This window comes from Notolabrus celidotus, chromosome 13 (assembly GCF_009762535.1).
Source record: "Notolabrus celidotus isolate fNotCel1 chromosome 13, fNotCel1.pri, whole genome shotgun sequence".
Taxonomy (NCBI): Eukaryota; Metazoa; Chordata; class Actinopteri; order Labriformes; family Labridae; genus Notolabrus; species Notolabrus celidotus.
Window position 1 is genome coordinate 24,828,234 of NC_048284.1, and position 24,193 is coordinate 24,852,426.

Genomic DNA, 24,193 nt, shown 5'->3' on the forward strand with positions numbered 1-24,193 from the left:
GGTGTCTACTCAAACTGCAAGCTTTCCTTTCCCTCTGCTCTATCACTGCCCTGCACCAGTACAACACTCATACCTTCAGGCAGCCCCACCACCTCCCCAACATCCACCTGCAGGCTCTAGCTTCAGATATTATCTAATCTCTTCTCAAATATCTGCATGTGAAATAAATCTGTGAGGAGTGATGTGGTGAGAGCCTCCACTTCGAACATAAACAATGTTCTGCTGCTGCAATAAACATCCAGACCATTACAAATGTGAGTTGTCTGACTTGACGTTAGATATCTCACGTACGTTTTTGGCTTTGAGATGAGGTTTACTTCAAACAAGCCAATATTGACTGTTTCCCTGACAGAGGATCGAACCTCAGACTTTGTGATCAAGAGTCCAGTATTTCTTGATCCTACCTTTCATCCACTTTAGTCATTTTAGAAGTGTAAAGCTGCTGGCCAGCTGCGATTTCTTTACACAAAAATTTAAGGTTTAGTTTCCTTTTGTCTTTTTTTGTATGGTGATGATATGAAGATAACATCTGAGTGGCAGCTCAAGTTTTTGGTGTCTCATTTTTTTTATTTTTGATTTGTCTATCTTTACTGACATACTTCAGTCCAAGCTATTGATACTCATGAAGTCTGTTGCATTGTTACTGAGTATGAGTTACTTCAAAATACTGCTGTATTTGGTCTTGGTCTCTCTCAGTCTTCAGCTGGTGTGCTTGTTCAGGTGTTAAAATGGGTTAAAATGACAAAGCTTCAGTGACCGCGAACAGCTCTCTGAAAAAAAAAAGTCTTGGCTTATACTTTCAGCCGAGTAGTATGACTTTGGAGGAAGACGAGGGAGGGGGGCAATTCTCAGGGATCGACATGAACTTTGAAACTGTGAGGTCACACACTCGCTGACAACTCAACCACCTGTTGCCACACACACACTCACACACACATATCAGCACCCTCACACCCACAGCTAGATTCACTGCACACCCTGCCTTGTGTGACTAGTCAATTCAGCAGAGTTGAAGGTGTTAGTTTGACCATAACACAATAAGGATAGTGTGTTACATACATTTACTGTATGTGTGCATGGACTGCGTGTGTGTATGCGTAGGCTGAGAGTTGGAATTTTTTTTCTCCCTTTAGTATTTTTTACTGCTCTGGCATCCAAAGCTTGTTAAAACTCTTGTCTTTGTTTGTTCTATCAGGCACAGTGACATGCACTATTACAAACATATATAAAAGTGACAATGCATCAAAATTTAAATTAAAAACCCACACACATCAATGTTAAAAATAGCCTTCAGAATTCAGTTAAATTGGTAGAGTATTGATTACATTTGAACAAAGTGACATGAATAGATATACTTTATTTGGCTCAAAAAGGTCACAGGACAAGTTAAGGGCGTGCTGATATAGCGCATTTGCGGAGGAAAGCTTTTTCAGGCAGGTTCAGGGTTGGCCGTTGCGTACCTGACCCGGTGTAAAGAGCAGAAGCAGGTGCATTGAGGTTTTTAAGTGCGAAGGGTCACACAGACCTTTATATACACATCCCTCCTTCCTCCACTATATACAGAGTCATCATGTGCAGTTACGTTTTGTGTCACACGAGGAAAGACGTACTTCAGCCTGGCATCCAAGCAGCTGTTTCACGTAAACGTCTGTCAAACCAGACGTAGAAGACGTAGCTCAGTCTGTCATCAATCATTGTCCTGCAGCTTTAACTTTGTCAGTCCATAACTGTCACTGGGATGTCTCCTGTGGCCCTCGTCATGGCCATGATGTCATTGTGGGAGTCTGACACAGGTTCTGGGGTTGTGTGTGTAACTTCTTTTTAAGTCTGAGAGGTCAGGAGGTCCTGCCTGTAGTGCAGTTTGTAGAGGAACTTAAGCTACATGTTGGATTGAGAACAACACTAGGCATGTAACAACAAAGAATTAAACTTAATATGTCCCAAAAAACTTGTTCAGAAGTAGTGTTTCCTAACTCAATCCAAAGATTGCATTTTCAAAGAGGCAAAGAAGAATACTGTGTAAGGATTTAAAGTACTGTTCAGGACCTGGCCAGCGCTTGAAGTGCTCGGTTGAGTGCTTGGGCCAGCCCAGTTCCTGCCTAGTCCATATTCAGCTCCAGTTCAGTCTCTTTTGTTACATCTTTTGGACTTCTTCACCAAAGTCACAGGAAGTTTGTCTCTTCAGTTTCCACTGCTGCTGCATGTCCTAGAGAGCATGCAGAAGATAAGAACTTGTTAAAATATTCCCTTTGGTTCAAGAAGTCTTGACGAGCTCTTTGTTCCCACAAAGGCAGTGGCCTCCTCTGTATGTGTCTGAAGCTCATTCAGCACATGGATGATACGTTTGTTTGAAGTCTCAACTGGAAGCAACTTTCATCCATTTCAGGTTATCATTTTATTTTCACGACGACCCTAAATGTCTGGAGTCAAATTCAGCCCATGTGAGCGGTGACCTGTGAGGCCCCTCCTGCTTGGCTACCTGCCAGTCCTAAAGTCCGAGAGTCAAACAAGAAGCCTTGCTGTCCTCCACTGAGCACGCCCAGACTGTCTGTTAGAGTCCCACTGGGAGAAGAGCCAAGGAAGGGGCTTGGATGATTGGCAGTGGCAGCGGCCGCCATTTTATCAGGGCTGGCAGCAAGACGTGGTGACGGAGGGAATGTGTAACCGTACAGGCTGTAGGGTGGTGTGTGGAGGCGTAGACCGGCGTACCCCTGCGGGGTGGGGTTGGTTAGATAGCTGAGTTGAGAAGCAGGGAGAGGCAGGGAACAGAATCCTTCACTTTCATACGCTGATGGTCCTCTGGGAGGGGGGAACGGCTCTGGAACATTGCTGTAGCGATGGAGAGGGTGTGTGGGTCTGCTGCAGGTGTAGTCAGGAGGGCTGAGAGGGCAAACCTGGAAAGGTGAGGAACATGGGGATGTGGAGAGGAGGTGAGGTGAAGCTCCATGAGGGATCCCTACAGAAACAGAGGCAGATAAAAGGAGGTTAAACTTTAGTCCACTCATGAGGTGATGATGAAGTATTGTGATTGTATCAGGGAGATCATTTGAGACTTTGGGACATCCCCTAAAGTGAGCTATGAATATTTTTCCTGTTGTGGCCGGGCAAAGTACTGTTACTCATATGCCACTTTCACAGATGCAATGCATGTGAAAATACAGTGATCTGTTCATTCAACAGCCTCTAAGCAGCCAGATCACTAGTATGAAGTCTACTTGATGTCCAAGTGTGTCGATTTGTGAACACAGTAGGCCATTGTCTGGAGAGTTCATGACGAGTTGTGTTGATGATGATATTCATGTTGCAGAGTTTCCCTGCTGTGTGTTTTGTCCGGTTTGCCTCGGTAGCCTTATTAGAGTTTTCCAGTCTTTGGTTTGTGTTGCAGACAGTCTCTTATACATGCTGTAGTGACATCAATGCAAAATAGTCATTTTAATGAAGTAGTCCTCTTCCTGCTGTTGCTGCACACTCTCTTAACCACACAGAGTATTTCCAGTAGTGAGGACATGTCTGATGTAGAAAACCTCTTGATGTTTGTGACACGTATTAAAGGTGAAGTCCAATGTACTGTATGTCCAGATCTAATGTCTGGTTGCCTGAAAATCTAACTAGCTTAAACAACATATCCTGGGCAAGTTGAGGTGGTAGTTTGTTTCAGAGAGGAGACTTTTTACGTGCAGTCATGTAGAGGACATTACAAGAAATGTCCATCATCTTTATCCCAAAATTTACAGAGTACTTTTCTCGCCACAACTCAAGCAGCTTACCTCTCGCATGGTTGTTGCAGATCATTAAACGGTAATAGTGCCAGACCTTCATATACTGCCATCTTTGTCATTTGGATATGACAAGTTAACTTATTCTTTGTATTAAAAAAACTTGTGCCATTCAACTCTACCTTGCTTGGCCATGCCAGGGATGTCCTCAAATGTGAGCGTCCGCAGAGATGGACGCCAGAATGCGTAAGACTCAACCAAAGCCTCCAGGCCCATTCTGTAAAACACAGAGGAATGCTCACGTTAACACAAACACATCAGTATTAGTAATACATCATCAGAAAATCACTCAGGGCAGAACTCGTCCAGCACTTCCTTAAGTCATTGATGCAGCTGCAGCCGCTCGCTCCCAGCATGCCTCGCTCAATCGTACATTACTCCGACCACCTGGCGGCCATCTTAGTCGCCTGTGGGGCCTCTCTTGCAATCTCCATGGAGACCGCAGGTAATGAGGGGCATAAACGCCACATTGCGATTGGCTGCTGCCAGCCGGGTGCTCGGAGGTAATTGCTTTCACACGGCTTTTACGGGCGAATCAGGACGAAGAAGCAGGAAGCCACAGCAAGGATTTATGAGGTGGGACTCCCCTTCCCCCCCAAAATCTACGTTCCCCCCCTCCTCTAGGTGGGGCAGAGGGCTGCTGTGGCGGGGTAATGCGAGTGCTCTGTTACCCCTCGTTAGCGTGAGGATAAAAGTCCTCCCCCCCGCGGGGTTGTAGCCACGGTGATAATTTAGACAAGCTGCCCGGGGAGGTTTTGTGTGCTCCGAAGCAGCCTATCAGAGCAGAAGTTTATTTAGCAATCTGCTTAACTCTTCCTGTAATATTTAAAGGGAGGTTTTTTTTCGGCCTTCCTGAGTTTAACTTTATAGGGTCAGCTGTCAGGGTTATCCAGTTTGCCGTTCCCCACCTTCCTCCCTCTCAAACTTTCTGTCTCACACGTTCTCTCTCTCCCCTCCTCTCTAATGATTTCTGTGAGGCCTCAGGGGAGTGGCTGTTTGGAGCCTGTTGGAGTTTTACTGCTGTGTTGTTTTAATGCCGTGTTTATATATGTTTAGAAATGTGTTTATACAGATTTTCTTCAGGACACTCTTGACTTTTATTATTTTGCTGTTGATGTTTATGTTCCCGAGGCCGGCTGGAATCTGACGCTCCATTTAGGTTTGCAGCCGGGGTTAGGTTTTCCCCTCTCGAGGCATGAGCCTGTAACTGTGAGATTGTGGGAATTAATGTGCCTTTAAAGTTAACACGTTTAAATAAAAATGCATCACCCATTAATAGGGTGAAATCATCATATCTGCCACGTCTGCTCAGATTAGTCTGTTTCTTTTTACTCATTTCGGGGAGATTTAATGGGAGGCTGTTGCACATTTTCCATTAGATAAAAAAAAGACATAGCTTTACTCCCCATAAAAATAGTTCAGAAATAGCCGTGACAAAAACCACATCCAAGCCAGAATATAATGCAGTCATGCATCCCACATTACCCCTAATGCACAAGATAATGTGAAAATCTCTGTGGTCAAAATGAACTCACCGGTTTCTGCCAGAGTCTCTGAAGCCTTTGGCAAATGGGTTCCTGTCAATTTTCAGCCTTGTAATCTGAAAAGTGAAATAAGACTCTAATTATTTCCAAAATATTCTTTATTACAAAGTCTATGATAGCATACACAGTGCTGCAGCCAACATCAATTTCTTCCTCTGTAATCTTTCAATCAGATCTATAAATACATTCATGTGCATACTAAGGTGCCAAATGTGCTGTTTGTATAGATTAGTATTTTTTTATAAAAACACAACTTTGTGTGTTTGATCCTGTGTGTGTAGTGTGTGTGTGTGTGTGTGTGTGTGTGTGTGTGTGTGTGTGTGTGTGTGTGTGTGTGTGTGTGTGTGTGTGTGTGTGCGCGCCTGTTTGTTCATGTCTGTGAGGCTGCCATGGGGTTGCCCAGCCTGTGTGTGGCGTTTTAGGCCTAGCTCTTTCACCCGCATCCAAAAGAAACTTTTATAGGCACTGCCATCTTCTTAAACCGTCCTGTACCAAGGACTAGCAAACCAGAACTAACAACCCACATCAAAGCTCACACTGACTGATTAAATTAAAAAATATAAAAAGATATAATGTGGCAATGTTTGCTCTTTAAAATTGTTGTGAAAAGCCCCCAAAAGGACACTCTAAAACATCATTGAAATATAAATATAGACAAATTAAGCGCAAATGATCATTTTATTAAATTGGTCTTGTTTTAGATTTCTTATAAGGCTGCAGCACAGGACTTCTCTCACTTTCTCTCTAAGTTTTGCAATACACAAACACACATTCACATGCACACAGACACACTTAATTACAAATCTGTTGACAAAATGCAAACCAGACCAAAGCGCAAAACATAAACTTCAGCCTTTTTTCTTAATTCTTCATTCCATACTCTTTGTCTGTTTAGTCTAAAAACAAGTTGTTTAAATTGATCAAGTGTTGGTGGTTCTGGGTATAAATGTGGAGGTGCAGCTGTGATACCTGTTGATTTTGGTACGCTGTGACGGTGGTAAAGACGGTCTCGGGGAAAGCCAAAGTACGTGTCCCCTCCCCGGCAGGGACGGCTCTCACTGGTGATAACTCCTCTCCACACTCTTTACGGATCACGTGAACCCGCGGCTGGTACTTGTGCATGGAGTGCAGAATGATCTGATCAAAGATATAAAAAATATTCCCTCAGACTCAAACTCCATAACAGCAGTTTGATGTTGCTCAAAGCTATAACACATGATTGTTGCATCAAGAAAATGCACACATGTGGATGCATGGAAACATGCACCTGCAAAAATAAAGGAGTATTTACAAACTTCACGGTATATAACATTAGAGAATAACAGCAGGCAAAGACAATTATACAGCGTGCATTAAGCCTAATAATATGACCATGTAAAATATATCGGCCCCTGCATTACTATCACTACCAGACATTTAAATAATAATAATATTTTAATCACACACAGTTAGAATTGAGGTGAAATGCCATTCAACAGGCCTCAAAGAGTAAAGTACACCTATTATCCCACAGACATATAGTATCAACATTATGAATATAAAGCAATGTTTCTTATAACACCTACGTGTCCCTGGTCATCCAGTTCATTGTTGGTCAGTTTGAGTTTGTCGAAGCTGACCACCTGACGCATCCACGTCTCCCCTGAGGCCGGGGAGTCCGGGTGGATGTAAACTCTGGGCGGCACAGGAGAGTCCGCATTCCCAGCTACCATCCACTTAGAGCTGTGATAAACGTACCTTTAACACATATAGGACAGTAAATGATCAAGTGTCCCAATATGCATCTTTAATTCACCCTATTCCTAATGTGCAACATCATAATAGTCAGTTGTAAGATGCAAAGTAAGGATGATGAAGCTTATTTCAAACAAGAGACAAATTTATAATATAATACATAATAGTGCACAAAAGATTCAACAGCCCAGAATTACAAACAGACATCCTCAATAGTAAAAATCTGATATTGACAGTGAGATCAGCTTCCTACTGAAACACCATCACATGAAAAACAGCTTAACTAAACAAAGACCATCAGATCTGTTGTTGAGACAGAATTCATTTTCTCCCTGTTTGAAATTTCAGAAAATTCAGTCCTTGAGTTCATTATCAAAAAGCTTCTTTCCTTGTATTCAGAGATACACAGATTAAATCAAGTTATTGTTGGAAAGGTGATCTCAAAAGAACTGGTAGATCCAAAAAAATCTTTTATTTTGTCTTTTAATTCCCTTTTTTATTATCTTGTTCACGTGTGACTTTTTGATTTACACATATATAATCAGACATTCTTTTCATTATTAGATTGAAAATTTAAAAATGTATGTAGACTAACTAAGACTGGATTGGATATGGTGTGTCCCATATAGGCCAGATTCATGTTAATAAGCAAATTTAGAATGTTCAGTAATGGCTATCATTATCACGGCTGGCTCTAAAAATTAATGCAAATCATAAATTCATATTCAAGCTGCCTTAGTCGACATAGAGATTTTTTTTTTTTCAACATTTGCTCTTTTTATGAAATTTAACAAGTCATATCCAGCTTTAACAATTAAGAAGGAACTCATATGTCAGGGGTCTAAATGCACCGAGGTAGAAACAAAGCAGCTGATTGGTCCACACACTCCTTCAAGTACGCTGTAGCCTGAAGCTGTGAACTGAGCGTTTCAGTAATCCACTGTCTTTCTGTAATATCAGTTCAGACTGACAGAATAATGTGTCCTCTCCTCTGCTTGTCACTCATCACTCCATCAGGCAGCTAAAAAGTGTTCACTAAACGGGGCTTGAAGGTTTGAACTGACAGACGTGTTTTCCTATCATGAAAAGAGTTGGTTGCATTCACGCAGTTGTAATATCACGCTCGTTTTTTCTGTATAACAACAGCATTTGCTGGTTTGACCTCGCAGCCTGGGGAGGTGAGGCGTCCAAAAGGCCTCCTCCAAAAGGGACGGCAAAACCGCCGTGACCAAACACCGGAGCCAAGCGCCATTTGTGGACACCCGACCAGAGCTGCACAATTGAAAACTCTCGAGTTGTCCAAGAAATACTTTATATAGAGTCTAAGTTAAGACACATGTGAACAAAAATACAGTTTTATTCACCTTTCTATAAGACATGCATGCGAGGCTATAGACCACCGTCAGAGCCTAAAAATAGACTCCTGCTCAGGTCACTTCTTAAAGCCTCTGAATTTTATTTTGTTTGTTATAAATAATATTTATAAAATATAAAAAAGTGTCGGCGCTTTTCTGACAAGAGTGTGTGTGTTTGTGCAGGTGTGTGCGCGCGTTGTTTAAGGGTCGTACCTGTATCGTTTGTTGTCCACGGGGATTATATCCATGGCGATGTAATACTGCTGATGTGGGTCCAAGCCCGTAATCTTCACGCGCATAGCGGGGAACATCCGCCTGACAGGAAACCCAAATAAATCACCTGTTACACATTTCAGCTCGGCCACAGCCATTCACACTAAGGAATAATATATATCACCATAAAAATAATAGGACTACAAAAAACACACACATGTTGCTGTCATGTTGAAGAGGGTCACTGGAACTTTGGGATTAATGTATCTTTAATTTGGCTATAAGTCACAGTATAATCATAAATAATTTAGTTCATCGCATTATTTGAGAGGCTCATTCTCCTTCTGAAACTTTTTAACATCATTATTTACATTCTGGTGTTTTCATGCATGTCATATTCAAACCGGAAATAATAGGCTACTTAAGGCATCATTCTTTCAACTATATCGAAGGCAAATGCATCCCTAAATAAAGTCCGTCTTACCGTCCAGCCTTGGTGATAATCATTTCCGTGCCGATCTCGTGGAATCGTTTCCACAGGTCGGATCCCTGCAGGTCCACGCGGGTCTCCTCTCCTGTGCCGGTAAGCGGTGCCGTGCACAGAGCTGCGGGCTGCGGGCTCTCCAGCAGTGCGTCCTCGCTCTCTGCTGCACCGGGGAGAGAGAGAGAGAAAGAGAGAGAGAGAATTAACACGTTTTCTAAGAACAGCATTCGTCAGGTATATAGGCTACAAGGTGTTGCTCTGTTATAGTCTGTCCCGTGACCTGTGGGAAAAGACTGAACACTGAATACACTGAAAACATTAGGACATAATTATTTTAAATAACTGCAACTAAGCATCAAGGCTTCAGAGAACATTTTTCATTTGACTTGAAGCTTAAAGAGTTATAACTTACAAGGCTCGACTTCAGGCAAAATAGTCCATTCAGACTGAAGAAAAACACTTAGCAGTTAATGAAAAGTTCATTTTTCAGAACTCCTTGCAAAGTGTTTTGTAAATGGATTATTTAAGAGATAACATAGCTTTTAAGCGACCAGGACCATTTAATAGAAGTTCAGTATTTGTAGTTGCATTAGTGTCTCTAACCTGAGGTCATTTCATTCATCTCTGAATGTAGGGCCTGTAAACTATGGTTTATTATGATGCTGCAGAAAAATGGCAAGTTTACTATTCACTCATTACTGGACTCAATTTGAAGTCCAAATAACAGCTGTAGAATGATTTCCATGGTGGGATACTTCAGTGAAAAGTGTGTTTGAATATTGAGGACATGTTTAGAGGAGACATAATAGCGGTGTTTATGTGTCTCTCCGTTGTATTTTGTATTATATGACAAGGGTGGAGTAAATTTATGAACACTAGACGTGGTCCTAACGAGCCAAACTAACGCTCAAGCAAATCCTCAGCCCAGTGAATTTTCAGCTTAATTCCTCATCCGTGAGGGCCGCTCGGTTTATTCTTTCTGCAGACCTCTCAGCATCATCTCCGAGGCTGCTCCCGGCCTTTACACACTGCTAATTGGCGTGTTTATGATTGCAACACAACTCATAAAGCGGCTCACATTAGTCACGCTCACAGCACTCATATTTACTAGACCAGGGCCATGATATGATATCACATTTCCACTCTGTGGCTCTGACCAAAGACGATCATTGGCTTGCCTTATAATAATCCAGTTTAGAGTTAGTTCCTGAATTTTACTCGGCAGTAAGTTGTAGAAGGCGTGCATGAAAACAATAAAAGAGATTATTCAAAAAGAAATCTCAGAGAGCAGATTTTTACCTCGAAAAAATGGTTGTCTTCACGAACAAACATATTTATTCTGCTTTTTTGTTTACAGTGTTCTGTGCAATGTCATGTCTTTAAAATACACCTTAAGTATGTAATACAGTTTAACTTGAAAGTATAGAATTTTCATGGTCAGTGTTGTAACTGATTAAATTATCTGGACTTTTTTTTTAAATCCAAAACATCCCATAATAATAAAGTCTACGAATGCTTAGTCGGCCTGCTACTCATTTGAATAATAAGTCCCAGAAATCAACAGTCTTGATATGGGTGTATTATTTTATTTAAAATATGACTTTTGTTTACACTTATTTATTATAAGTTTAATTTGTTTCTGTTTACTTACGCGATCCGTCACTCGCACACTCTGCCTCGCTGCCTCGGTCGCTCGTGCACGCTCTGTCAGCTCGCGGCCCCGGGCTCCCAGTTAGATCAGACACATCAGTCCCGTCTTCGTACACGGGGGAAACGGCCTCCTCTCCGGCCGTCCTGCGTCTCTTCTCCGCTCCGATCAGCGCCTCCACGGAGAACGCGTGCGCCTTGACGCTCAGCGCGCAGGGGGACCTCCGCTTCTCTGCCATGCCTCGAGCTCTCGGGTCAGAGGAGGGAGACGGCGTCACGAGCTCGCGGGGAGCAGGAAAAGTTCACAGCACAGACTGTAGGAAAAAAAATAAGAAATCCACGATGACAGTCCAATGCTCTCGGTGCGGCGGGTTGTCCGTCCTCGAGCCGGTCAGCAGGGGAAACAGCGCGAGCCGGCACGAGCTGTAATAATGTCTCCGTTATCCGTGGGAGCCGCGCGGACTTTAGAAGAGTGTCAACAACCGGAGCTTAGAGGAGAGCCGGAGAAATGGACCTGTCAGTCACAACATACACCAACCAATCAGGAGTAATCTCAGCCCCCCGGAACTTTTGGCTGGTCCCGCCCGCTGTGGGGCCGCTCGTGCCGCCTTATGTGGTAAAAGTAAAGCTGGTGATTGAATCATGTCTTCAGGGGAAGGAGCGCGAGGAGCGTCTCTCAGGGGCATTACGCGCATTTTCACAGAACGGCCCGACATGCTTTGCATATCTGTCCATTAGTATCTCCTGCACGACGAACACTTGTGAAACCCAGCCTGGAAACAAGCGTGTGTTACAGCATGAAGGCTGTGCGTTTCACTAAGAAGTATGAGAAAGTGTTTGTGCGTTTTATCATTACAGCTATCAGCGACTAGAACACATCAGTGTTTGACTACTGATGGCCAGCTGCTCATATAAGCTATGTTTTTGTGGCGGATTAACAACACCTCCAATTCAAAATTCAGAGCTCTGTCTATAAGATATTTGTTTGATTCTTATCAGCTGTCATCACATGATACCCGAGAGTACTTATTCACAGTAACACACACATTGAAGCTGTTTTAATAAGCATGAAAAGGTTGATATAAGTGAGTAATAGAAAAACATATAGGTCCTACATGTGCAAACAGATTACAGTTCCTGTATCACTGCAACAACACAAATGTTGTACAAACAATGAAAATACAATCATTTTAATAATAAGGACTGAATGACTGATATAGAAGCCTGTTTAAATGTCCTACACAATATCGGTCGGTGCAGCTAAAGGTACGGATTTGCAATTTTGATATTTAAAATTCAAAGTTTTAGTGTATCCTAATATTTGATGTTTAATGAAAAGCTATACCGGACAGGCCAATCCAACTGTTTCTGATTCTGATTTTTAATGTGTTAATTTAATGATAATAATGAACACTATTCTCCCACTTTTTTTGAATGTTTGTTTTTTCTATAAATCTATCATATGAAATACTCAAACCACAGTGCAGCTTGAATCGAGAAATGTGAAATATATAACAGGATCAGAAATAATTTAGTCCACATCCAGAAATGATTAAGATATTCTTTCGCACGCACTCTCAAGGCTGCGTAAAAGAGCTCGCGGTTACGCGGCAATGCGTTTTGGTGTGCGTGCGCGTAGGGGCTGTATCGAGATGGGAGAACCTGTTATAAATAAACACCGTGCACATTCGCGCGTGTGGGATGCTCAAACTGACAGTGGATATCTGGAGCCGACACATATATGAAAATGTAACTGACCACAGAACAGCTTAAGATGAAACATTTTTACATATTTATGGATGTCTTGATTATCCTGCTGGAACTCGTCACGGGACGTGTTTTGCTGCTCGTCAAAGTCATGCCGATGTAGTTTCATTTGATTATGTGAAATACCATTAGTGGCAGCAGGATTTCATTACCTCTGAGGTTTCTTCTTGATTCGGTGATGTTTCCTCCGCTAAAATCACTGCAAAGCCCATAAGGCCTCTCGTGGCTTGTTGGTTAAATAAACACCACGTCTTCGTCGTTTATTGGCATAAATTCAGTGTAAATGATTGAACGTCAAGAGGAAGGTCTGTGCCCAGATCCGCGTGGGTTATCAGATTAAAAGCCTCGTGTTTCACCTCCCGTGGGAATTCAAAAATGTCTTGTTTGTAATAACTCCGTGAGAATTAAATAGGCTACGCTCTATTGCAAAAGCGTTCAGTTTCGATTTAACATGTGCATCAAGTCGTATGACTTAATCTCTGCGTCGAAAGAAAAAGCCTCAAATTTAAGAACAAAATATTTGTCCCTTGTTTGTGTAGCTTTAATCATAAACAGAAGTGATTCGACAAACGGATTCAGACGAAAGCACGACGTCAACAATTCATCTTATATAAAATACAAACAGCCTCACCAGAAGTATTCTTAATTAGGCTATTACAAAAAGGGCTTAAATAGCTCATTTAATTTAACAACCATTTTAATAGGGTTTATTTGGCTAAGGTAAAGAGTGACTTGCAACAGCTGATACATCAAAAGTCGAAAATCAAAACGATTGTTGATGATCGTTAAAATATGAAAAAGTAATATTTCATCTCCTCGTTATTTTAGGGGGACATTTTGACAAAATGGAAGAAAAATACAGAAATAAAGGAATTAATAGAAATGTAATTTGAATTGAATCTAATGTTATTACACTTTTAAAAATATTGAATAATAATAATGATAATAATAATAATAATAATAATAATAATAATAATAATAATAATAATAATAATAATGATAATAATAGGGTCTATAGGCTTATTATTCACGTTCAATAAAAAGCAGCACATTTCTGTTTAATGAAAGGTTTGCTCCGCAGATGAACACAGGACTACTGCTCTTTTGGGTCTGTCGCTAAACTGTTTATTTTCTAAACTTTATATGAACAGTTTGTTTTTTAACAAGTCCGCATCAAGTAACATAAAGGGGAAAAAACATTGTTATCATAATTTATAATAAAAACACTGTGCTTCGAAAAATATTTTTCTTCTTTACATATTTTAAAATGTATATATTTAAATGTTTGAATCAAAACACACATTTCTATAGGCCTAATAAACACATTGTTTTTCTGTGTGTGCGTGTAAATATATATTCATCTGCCATAGCACGACAGATGGATTGACGACTAATGGCCTATGCGATCATTTCATATTTTTTTCTTTTTAGACTATCATTTAAATATTTTTCAAACAAATTATCATCCTTAAATACTTCCAGTAATATAAAAGCATATGCAGACTATAAGTTAGGAAAAGAAAGCTTACCACTGACTGATTAAAACTTCCCCATTCTACGCCCATGACTACACAATGCAAATGTCCACATTAACCCTACTGGTGATGTAGCATCTTAAATAAATAAATAAATAAATAAATAAATAAATAAATAAATAAAAACCCCTTTCGTCTACGGCCAAAATGACCAGAGGCGTTTTGGATTGTATTACATTATCTGAGCCTCCTAAAGTATAAAGGATTTTTTTTTCTTTGCGGCCTGGCAACGGGTTTAAGTTCTGCTTTGGCCATAAAAACTGTGGGAAGCTCTCTGTCGCCAACCCTGTCTTTTATTTCCTATATGGATTAGCCAGACCGGCAGCTATAGAAGTGCACGTGAAGCTGTTTTTTTGTACATCTCTCACCGGAAAATTCCTGGGCGTTGTAAGTGTTTTCTTTCATTATTTTAGTGAGTTTATTTCTTCCAGTGTTTGAGTGAGATCCTCTTACGCATGGTGCTGCTGTGAAACCTTTATATACTCAACTGTCACAATTTGACAGCAGCTTAATTTAACTGGATAAATACTGTGACCAATGTAGGCTATAAGCATGAGCATGCATCATTTATACATGATGTGTTGGGATTTTTAGATTTTCATTATCCAACCAAATAATTATTGGCAGGTTACCTCCCTATCAATAAAACGTGCACGTTTGTATTTGCCTTTATTATGTACTGGTACAGTTAATTTAATGTTGTAGCTAGCCTACTAGCTAGACTTATATTGCATTAAACAATTCGCCTAAAACATCACGGCTCTTAGAAGACCCACATGACACCTCAATGACTTTACCTTTTACTCACACAATATAATTGCACAAAAGGATGACCATAGCAATATGTAATTTACAGTGCTACACAGATGATGTGTGTGTTTTTTGTTTTTGTTTGTTTGTTTGTTTTTCTGTTGTTGTTTTCTGTTGTTTTGTCTTGTTTGTTTGTAGAATGGGATGGGGAGGGGGGTATTGTTCTTCTTTATTGACCTTCTGAATGTTCTATGTCTTCTGAAAAAGCTATAGATAAAGTATTGGAATAACAAAATAGAAAACAATTCGCCTAAACAGTAGACTAATTAGCCTATGGAAAAATTCAATTGTATTTGAATGTATTCACAACTGTTTTAATTTGAATAAGCACAATTCAAGCTTATTACAATATATTTTTTAGATATTTCAACGCAATTTTTATAATTTAGTTACACGATTTTACATGTGCTTGCTCATCAGTCTTAATAGAATCATGACGCACAGGTGCGCGTTAATCCAGTAATTTTTTTTACCGGCTTCTTGGCAGTTCAGCCAATCACAGCCCGGCTCATTTCACCAAGTGTCGTTTAAAACATTACATTTTGTCACTGTGAAGGTAGGCGTAACCCACTGCGCGCTGAATAGGCTGTTTATGAAAAACCTTTGACATAATTACCTGTGCGCTTTGAAGGGACGCGGAGCAGGGTAGAAGTGCTGGAGCAGGGGAGTCTGGGTAATACATTGTTAACAGTTATTTAGCGCGTGCTAATGGGCATGTGGATCACTGCCAGGGCTTTTATGGCGGAAGTGGCATGAGCGGCAGAGAAGGTGTGTGGGTTTTCTGTGGGTGTATGGAGGCTAGGCCTATGTGTGTTTGAGCGTGAGAGTGAGGGAGAGAGAGACCTCCACATACAGTAGGCTATAGAAGGTGCATTTTAAAGGCTTCCGAAGTGATTCCTTTCCACACTTTTGTCATGTGCCATTTTAATCTTTCCTGAAGTGGTTTAGTGCCAAAACTGTGGGGAAAGTGAAGTGAAAAAGCAGGCAGATGTAGTGATAGATTTTCACAGAGAAATGCAGCAGTTTTAGCTGTCTTCTTTCATCCAGATTCAGGGTGCCCTCACCGCCCTCACAGCCTATCCTGGGGGGACGTAGACAAGGCTTCCCAGACAAGACTTGCCAGATCCCCCTGTTTGGCTCCGCTGGGAAAGTCAAAACCTGAACTCCATGGCTGTACACGGTTGTGCCAACACTGCAAAACAAACGGCCGGGGCCCCTGTGAGCAAATCCTGCTTATGCTGGCCCAGAGTCACTCTTCATCCAAGTGAAGTGACCCTTGCTCTCCTTCATAAAGTTAACCTTCCATTGAAAACGTGCTATTTACTGACGCGCTTGATAGAAGTTGATGGATGTATGACATTTATTGAATTTTTTTACGAGCTGGTTCTGGTCATGACGCCGTTTATTCAGGCCTCTGTGCGCCTCGGATGTTATTCAAGTTGAACTCCTGCTCTGGCTGCAATAGCTTTGCTCATACATACACACACGTGCAGACAGAGAGAGACACAGATGACTCAAAGTCTGTGAAACGTTGAGTTACAGCCTGAAGCTGCTGGACTGCAGGGTGTTGGATTCATTCTCTTATTTTCAGATCAAAAATGCTTTGCTGAGCTAAGCCAGGTCTGTCACTGTGCAGACTATCACATCATTATTTTGATCAGATCAAACTGAAACACATTGGAGACTAAACTTTCACTGTCTATAAATACATTTTATTAGCTCCTAAATTGGCTTTACCAACATATCTGATCCTTTAGATAAAATTCAGAAATCAGAGATGGATGGAGGAGCTAAACTTCAAAACTAGAACTATGGTGGGTTATGAGAAATTAAGACAACATTTACAACAGCTTTTATCATTAGATGAATCTGAATGCAGCCCATAAATGTTTTGTCCTAGTCTTTGAGATACACAGACCATATGACCTTTTGAGTTTTTGAATATCCTTCCTCAATATTAAACATAATACATGGTCACATACAGTATGTATTTTTTTATTTTGCATCAGCTATGATGAAACTGAATCAGATTGAAACCACACCACATCATGCTGGTCTTTGTTAAAATCAACCTTATCATAAATAATTATAACAGTATTGTGTTTGGATAATATTTATGATTTATTAAGAGACTATGAGATTCATATAAAAATGTATTGCATAGCATTTATGCAGTCTGAAGCTAGCCTCATTCAACTGTTATCATTTTGCACATTTGAATCAAGAGACAAAACCCAGATCAGGCCACAACAAAAAGAGGTTTCCAGTAGGGAGGATTTTTCAGGGGCTCAGCTCCTAAATAGATTGTGATCTGGAGAGTTCCTTGCAAGTGTTCAATCCTGAACCACTCATTACACTGAACTTAAAGAAATATTATCCCTCATATGAGATTTCATTCACAACAAAAATATTAATAACTTGGGTTTAACACCACAAATTAATTTAAGATAAATGAAAAATGGAATAGACTGCTTTTGCATAGATATTGAATTGTTATCATTATTGTTACAGGTATGATTTTAACTTTTACAGAAATGAGGAGGAGGATACTTTCTACACCCTAACACACCCTAACACACACATTTAGAATCAAATGTGTTATCTTGTTGTTACCTTTAATATAACACCTATAATACTAGGTATGATATTAACACTAATATAATTTTGTAGGGACATTTTCAGCCGTCTCAGTCACTGTCTTAAGAATTATGCAGCTCTAACCTCTACTTATTGATATTAAAGGGGATACCACATTGTAACAACTAACTAAGGTTAGCTAAGGAGCCTGAGAACCAAACCACCTGAATGAGGTGGAATGTATAACTTTAATATTCAATATTTTAACATTTTAGTGGCTTGTTGCTCAATGAACGCCTCAGCAATTCACTGCTCCCTGACGCCTCCTTGTTTGTCCCTGATTAACCGCCAGTCTGAACAAGACTTTTGAAATCAATTGTGTGTGTTAGTCTGTGTGTGTTGGAGGGGGTGGGGCCTTCAGGTATGATAAAGCACTGGTAAATGAATATGTCTATTGAAATGTTATTGATTTATTCCACTTTATTAAAGATAGATAGAATAGGAGATTTAAGAGGGTCTGAAAATGTTGATGGTCGCTGGAAGGTTGTTTTCAGTTTATTACCACCAGATATTGTTTTTACTGACTCTGGTTGTAGCAAGCCTCACTATGTTAATGAAAAGATGAAAGTAATTCTAAGCAACATTTAGTTTTTTATGGTATCATTAGGGTGAACTAATGTCTAAAAAATTGCTTCCAAAGTACGCTGTAATGACCCAAGAGCTCTATGTGGAAGTAAACAACCATGATACCCTCATGTGTCATGGTCTGAAAATGTAGTAAATATTGTTTAAGTACATGAGGGTTCCTCCATGAGGATCTGTATAGTTATGTAGCTGTGTATGTAATTGACTTGAACTTAAACCAGGTCATCAGAGGTCATCAGCTCTGCAGGACCGACTCCAGTCATATTTACCCGAGTCAGCGGGAGACACAGTCGCACTGTTCCTCCTGCTGATCTCAGGTCTGTTAATTACAATGCTGAGTCATCATTGGTGGAAGAAGGCCATACACTCTCTGGCATTAAACACACTGATAAATATCTCCAAAGTGTTTTTGCATTACCTCATTGCCTTATCATGGAGGTTTTACACATGTGGTGGCCTCCTGAATAAAGCTGTGTTCACTTTGCAGGTGTCTCTCTAGGAAGGTGCAAAACACTCACATGCGCGATAATTTTAAGATGATTTGGATGAGTGAAGGCTAGAATGTAAATGTAGTGTGTTGTGTAAAATAAATGAGTGTAACTTCGCAACAAAACATCACATCTCATTACCTCATGCCCCCTTCAAATACAGACGAGGGGAGATGAGGGGGAAGCAAGCAGGTGCTGTTTTTATGGTTTTCTCCATCTAACAGAGAAGATGTGAAAACATTTCTCCTCTCATAACCTGCGAAACCACATGATGGTTCGATCTGAACGATGTGTGTTAATTTGTGTGTGTACGTGTGTGTATGTATGTGTGAACACATGGTCATTAAAACAAAAGTTTGTGTGTGCAGAGGTTTTGATTGCCTCTTATTTTTCACTGCCAGAGAATACTTGAATTCACAGGTGTGTGTGTGTGTGTGTGTGTGTGTGTGTGTGTGTGTGTGTGTGTGTGTGTGTGTGTGTGTGTGTGTGTGTGTGTGTGTGTGTGTGTGTGTGTGTGTGTGTGTGTGTGTGATTTCCCATATGCAGGTAGTCTATGGTTGTGTGTAATCACTTCTAGTTTCCCGTGACTAGGCTGCAAAATTAGTTGTGAAAGGCACACATAGAAGAACTATGGATAATTAGGCTCACAGTATCCATGCTTTCTTTGTATGTTCATCTTTCGTGTGCTCATGAACACACACATCTTAACACACACACATGCACACAGTAACGAGTGCAAAGCTCATCACGGAAACGCCACAATTTGAAAATAACAACAATCATAAAAAGCCATAGAAACATCTGCAGCTCGTAACTGATGTCTCAGGCCAACCCCAACACACGTGCCTCTTAAAACCGGAGAACAACGGTTATTTTCATCTCTTAGAAGTCGCAGTTTTATTTCTTTTCTCTTTCTCTGGCTCAACTGGAACCGTTTAGGCGTTTTTTAATCAAAGAACAAAGTCGTTAAAATTGAGATTTGGCGGTGAAGGCGTTGGGTAAGCCTGCTTCTCCTCCTGGGCTGCATTCAACGTCCAGCCCAGAGCTAACTAGCATTTAGCGCAGAATAGTGGAATGCTGTTTTATTACTGTATTTAGGGAATGTCTGTGTTATATGTGCATGAAACATGCTTATACTATATCTGACTTTTTATGACTTTGTTACAAAGAAAGCCTTTCAGTCTATTCGCCAGTGCCAGTTACTCTTTTTTAAGCCTTTCAGAGGATCTAATTAGTTGTAATGACACAGATTGAACTACTGAATGAAGGAATAAGCTTAATGAGAGTAGTGTTGTGAAATCTTAAAGAAGCACCATGCACACGGATTTAGAGTAACACACCAAAATGGACGCCTCTCAGATCCATAATGTAGAAACTGAAAGACCACCGACCATTCATCTGTGATCAAGCTGAAAATTTGTATTGATACACTTAACACTGTTCACACCTTGTGTGCATGTTGATGTTCAAATGCCAGACATTATAACATCTTCACGTTGTTGTCATCTTTATCAAAGATAATTTACAACATTATTTATCTGTTTTTCTTATCATGTATCACAAAACTCAGCAGCAATATACAGCTGAACTGTCCTAAAAGTGGACTTCGTCATCTTCGTGATGGTCATCTAACAAACACCTTTTTTCCTTGTTACCTGGTTACCTGGGTGACAGGTCCTGCCTCATCTTGTACAGGTTGGCTGTAGCAGCAACACCAGCACCTTCAAACAGTGTACTGGCTGAGATGTGTAGCTCCTGGAGTTGCTCAATATGAACTAAACAAACAATTTCAGTGCCTTGAAAAAGACACAGGGTGCAGGTGTTTCTCTCTGTGTGCTCACACACTTCTGATCACACTTTGGGAACAACTCCACAAAAAGTCAAACAGACCGAGGTGGCACACGAGCTAACGGTGAGTAACGAAAGTGAGCTAACATTAATCATAATCACCTCACTGTCTCTCCGTTCTACAGTGAATAAGGCAAGGCAAGGCAAGTTTATTTATAAAGCACCATTTATACATAGAGCAATTCAAAGTGCTTTACAGAGTTAAAAACAAAAACCAGAACAGTAACAATCAACAAAAACACACAGCAAACACTTCAAACATTACAATTTTATATGCGGCCAGTTATGTTTAGTCTACTCTCTGTCTCTCTCTGTGTACTTCTGTAACTTAACGTACATAGTAGATAGTTTTGGGTCTTGTTATTTATCTAAATTATCAGACCCCTTCGCTGCTCTGAAGTCCATAACTTGCAGAGTCTTACTGTCCCGCTGGACACAGAATCACAACTGGTCTTGTCTTAACCGAAATGAACCCTTAAATTATTCGATTCATCTCAGAACTTCTTCTCAAGGATTAAGACTCACACATTGAATCTTTTCTGTTTCGAGTCGCAGCCCTAAGCTGGCTCAGACCTCTTGACACACCCACAGGATGCCCATATGCCCAACATTTAATTGTAGTTCCAATATCAGGTTAACTCCATAACACCCTACCTTATCAGAAAATACCCAATTTAAAACATGACATTAAACAAACATAAGCATGAAAGCATAAAATATTTTAAAATACAAGATCGAGAAAGAAAGAAAGTAAAATTAGTTACGAAACTTAGTTAAAACTCAGTTTGTTAAGAGAAACTAAAAGTTTGTTACAGAAATAAAAACTAAGGTTTGAAAATGGGTTTGCATCCATTATTGAGCAGTGTAAGCAGCTAAAAAGAGGAACTTTTTTAGTCTGGACTTAAAAGTGGTTAGAGTCGGGGCTTGTCTAATACTCTCTGGGAGATTATTCCAGGTCTGTGCTGCATGATAACAAAATGCTGCTAAAAACTAAATAACTAAAAACAGTGAAAAAATAAAACTGGAATAGTACACTGATAATGCTGTTGTAGACTTAATTGGAACATCAGAGAAGACAAAAAGAGAAGACAAAATAAAATAAGTACCAATTTCACAATGAAAATGTTTTATGGTGGATTAAAAAAATCTAAGATCCACCATAAAACCAGAAAAATGCACAAAATAGTTGCAGTGCCAATCATTTTTAAGTGCGATAAAAAAACAGCACTCTGAACATAAATACATGAAGCTCAAGATTCAACACTGTTAGCACATCATTCATAATTTCTGTAATTATTTTTTTTTTAAGTATAACAAACGATCAGACATTTCTGAGTTGCTATTTTTTCTTTTTGTTTACTTGCAGATTTTTGCATTTATTTTTCCCTCCACAGAACTTCAGTTGTAACTGATGAAAGAAGTTAGAAAGTTTGCCTCCCCTGCATCATGAACTGTACTGGTCAAGCTTTCCTCCTTGTGGGTGTCAAAGTTCTTCTTCAGGTTTGTGCATACTCACAATTTCATTCACACTTGAGCACATCTGCATGTGCGCACACACAGCTGTGCAAGTGCATACTTATATATTTGTGCACCTTTCTTTATTTGTAGCCCTATAGCAGCAGTGATACATCCTCGGGGCGAAATGTGTTTTTGATATAGAGCCTCTTCCTCTCCCGGCATGCCTCTACTACTCTCCCTCTTCCCAGGATAACAGGGTCACAGCATGGAGACCTCGACGACTCCACACCTGGAATAACACCACCCAGAATATCCGCTCCGCCTGTGAGCTTATGTGTGTGTGTGTCTGTGTAAAAAGGAGAGAGCGAGAGAGGCTTTATGAATGACGGGGAGTCCAGTCATCTGCCTCTCTAATTTCTTCTTCTCTGTCTCTCTCTTTGACACATACTCAGGCACAAACTGAGCGCTCTGCTGTTTTCTGCCATGGCCTGTTTTGCAGCAGAGGAAATATGAAACACCCCAAGGCATTTGTCAGCGGTCACTTGCATGTTCTTGCTCTTTTACTTTTAAACGCTCAAACCCTGTGTGCGTCACTCTTCCCCACTGATACACACTGCTGAGGTCTGATTAATAAAAGATGAGTTCAGGGGAAGTAGGACTGTTTGGATTCCCCCCCCAAACTCTCTCTACATGGCAAAAAAGGAAAAGAAAAGATGGGATGAAAGTGGAAAGAGAGAGAGGGCAGGGTCCACTCTGATCACCACAGGACCACACTGTGAATGAGCCGTTTACCCAGAGAGAGAGGGATGAAGTGAGGACACATGGAGCGAGAAAGAGAGAGAGAGAAAGCAAGAGAATTCATATATCCTCAGTGTTTGATGCCTGTGGTGTGCCTCTGTAACTATAACCCTCTTTCTTTAGCTTTCTCTCCCTCTCTTTTCCAGACTCCCCTCTCTCTCTCTCTCTCTCTCTCTCTCTCTCTCTCTCTCTCTCTCTCTCTCTCTCTCTCTCTCTCTCTCTCTCTCTCTCTCTCTCTCTCTCTCTCCCCCATCTCTCCCTCTTTTTTATACCCCTCTCTTTGCCCTCTTCCTGCTGATCTGTGCCAACCACCATGAAACCACTGCCACATTAGAGCCTTTAACGGGCACTGCCTGGCATCCTGCTCCATCCAAACGTATTATAGCCTGGTTGCACATGCACATGTTGGTGTGTGTATGAGTTTTTATACAGTTTATGAATTCACAACTACAGGGTTTTGCCATATATTAAGGCCTGGGGGGATATTTTTCATCCTTGCAAAAGTGCCACGTGTCATTGTGGCTCCAAATAAACTCCTCAGATGTTGACTGCTTCGAACAGATTGTGGAAGGAGAAGGCGACAAATAAATGGTCCACATGTACCGACAGAAAAATTATATAAAAGCTGAAGAATTTACTAGGTGTATGGTTTGGACTGATGTTTATAGAGCGGAATATTCACATTTAATTCCTACTTTATTCCATAGTAGTACCGTATTATATAAAAAAAAGAGAAAACTAGAGAAACTAGGACAGAGAAAAAGCGCAAATATCTAAATAAGCTCAATGTGTCCATCCACCCCCTCATTAAATGCCTTGATTCCTCCATCAGTTTACAGTTTATTGGCCCATCTGTGTACATGTCATCCATTCATCATTCATATATTTCAGACAATTAAGATCTGTTGACTTGATTCCACCCACACACCAGCTGAGATGCTGGCGCTCCTTCACTCAAACCCTCTAATTACTCCACAGAACTACACATTTTAACACAATGGGTTGTCAGTGTGTTTATGTGTGTGTGTAACTGTACTCACCATTGGCTGGCCAAGTGTTTCAGCCTTTCATCTTCCACATGAACTGACCATCTGAGCATTGTCTCACACACACATACACGCACACACAGGCCCATGTGAAGATTTTATGGTTTGTTAATGAGCTAGTGAGGATGTTGCTCACACCCAGCAGACAAGGATGCAGCTGGACCGTGTAGACCACACCTGCTGACGTCACACCACCACGCAGAGTCGACGCTTGTTTGTTTGCTTATTGTCTTGTTGCATGGAGATTATGATGCTTTTAAACTATGATTATTACCATGTGGCCTGTTATTAGTGACATCTTCTTGACTTTCCGGAGCTCCATGAGCACTGATGTATGATCAGATTTAATCTCTACCAATAACTCTGCTGATAGACCCCCCCAAATCTCATGAAATAACTCCTTTAATTTGTGTCATCACATCAAAATCAGTGTGCTATGCCAAAAACAAACAGATGGAAGGGTGTGGT

General features: G+C 40.6%; 1 protein-coding gene across 1 annotated transcript; it reads right to left on the reverse strand.

Moving 5' to 3' along the window:
- Positions 1-1,337: 1,337 nt before the first annotated feature.
- Positions 1,338-12,764, reverse strand: tbx18 (T-box transcription factor 18). Its single transcript, XM_034699740.1, has 9 exons — positions 12,673-12,764; positions 10,758-11,067; positions 9,107-9,269; positions 8,623-8,724; positions 6,886-7,057; positions 6,290-6,457; positions 5,312-5,376; positions 3,899-3,993; positions 1,338-2,956 (listed from the first exon to the last, which is right to left on the reverse strand). Exons 2-9 carry the CDS (start codon positions 10,990-10,992, stop codon positions 2,433-2,435), a joined length of 1,524 nt encoding a protein of 507 aa, XP_034555631.1. The 5' UTR covers positions 10,993-11,067; positions 12,673-12,764; the 3' UTR covers positions 1,338-2,432.
- Positions 12,765-24,193: the final 11,429 nt, after the last annotated feature.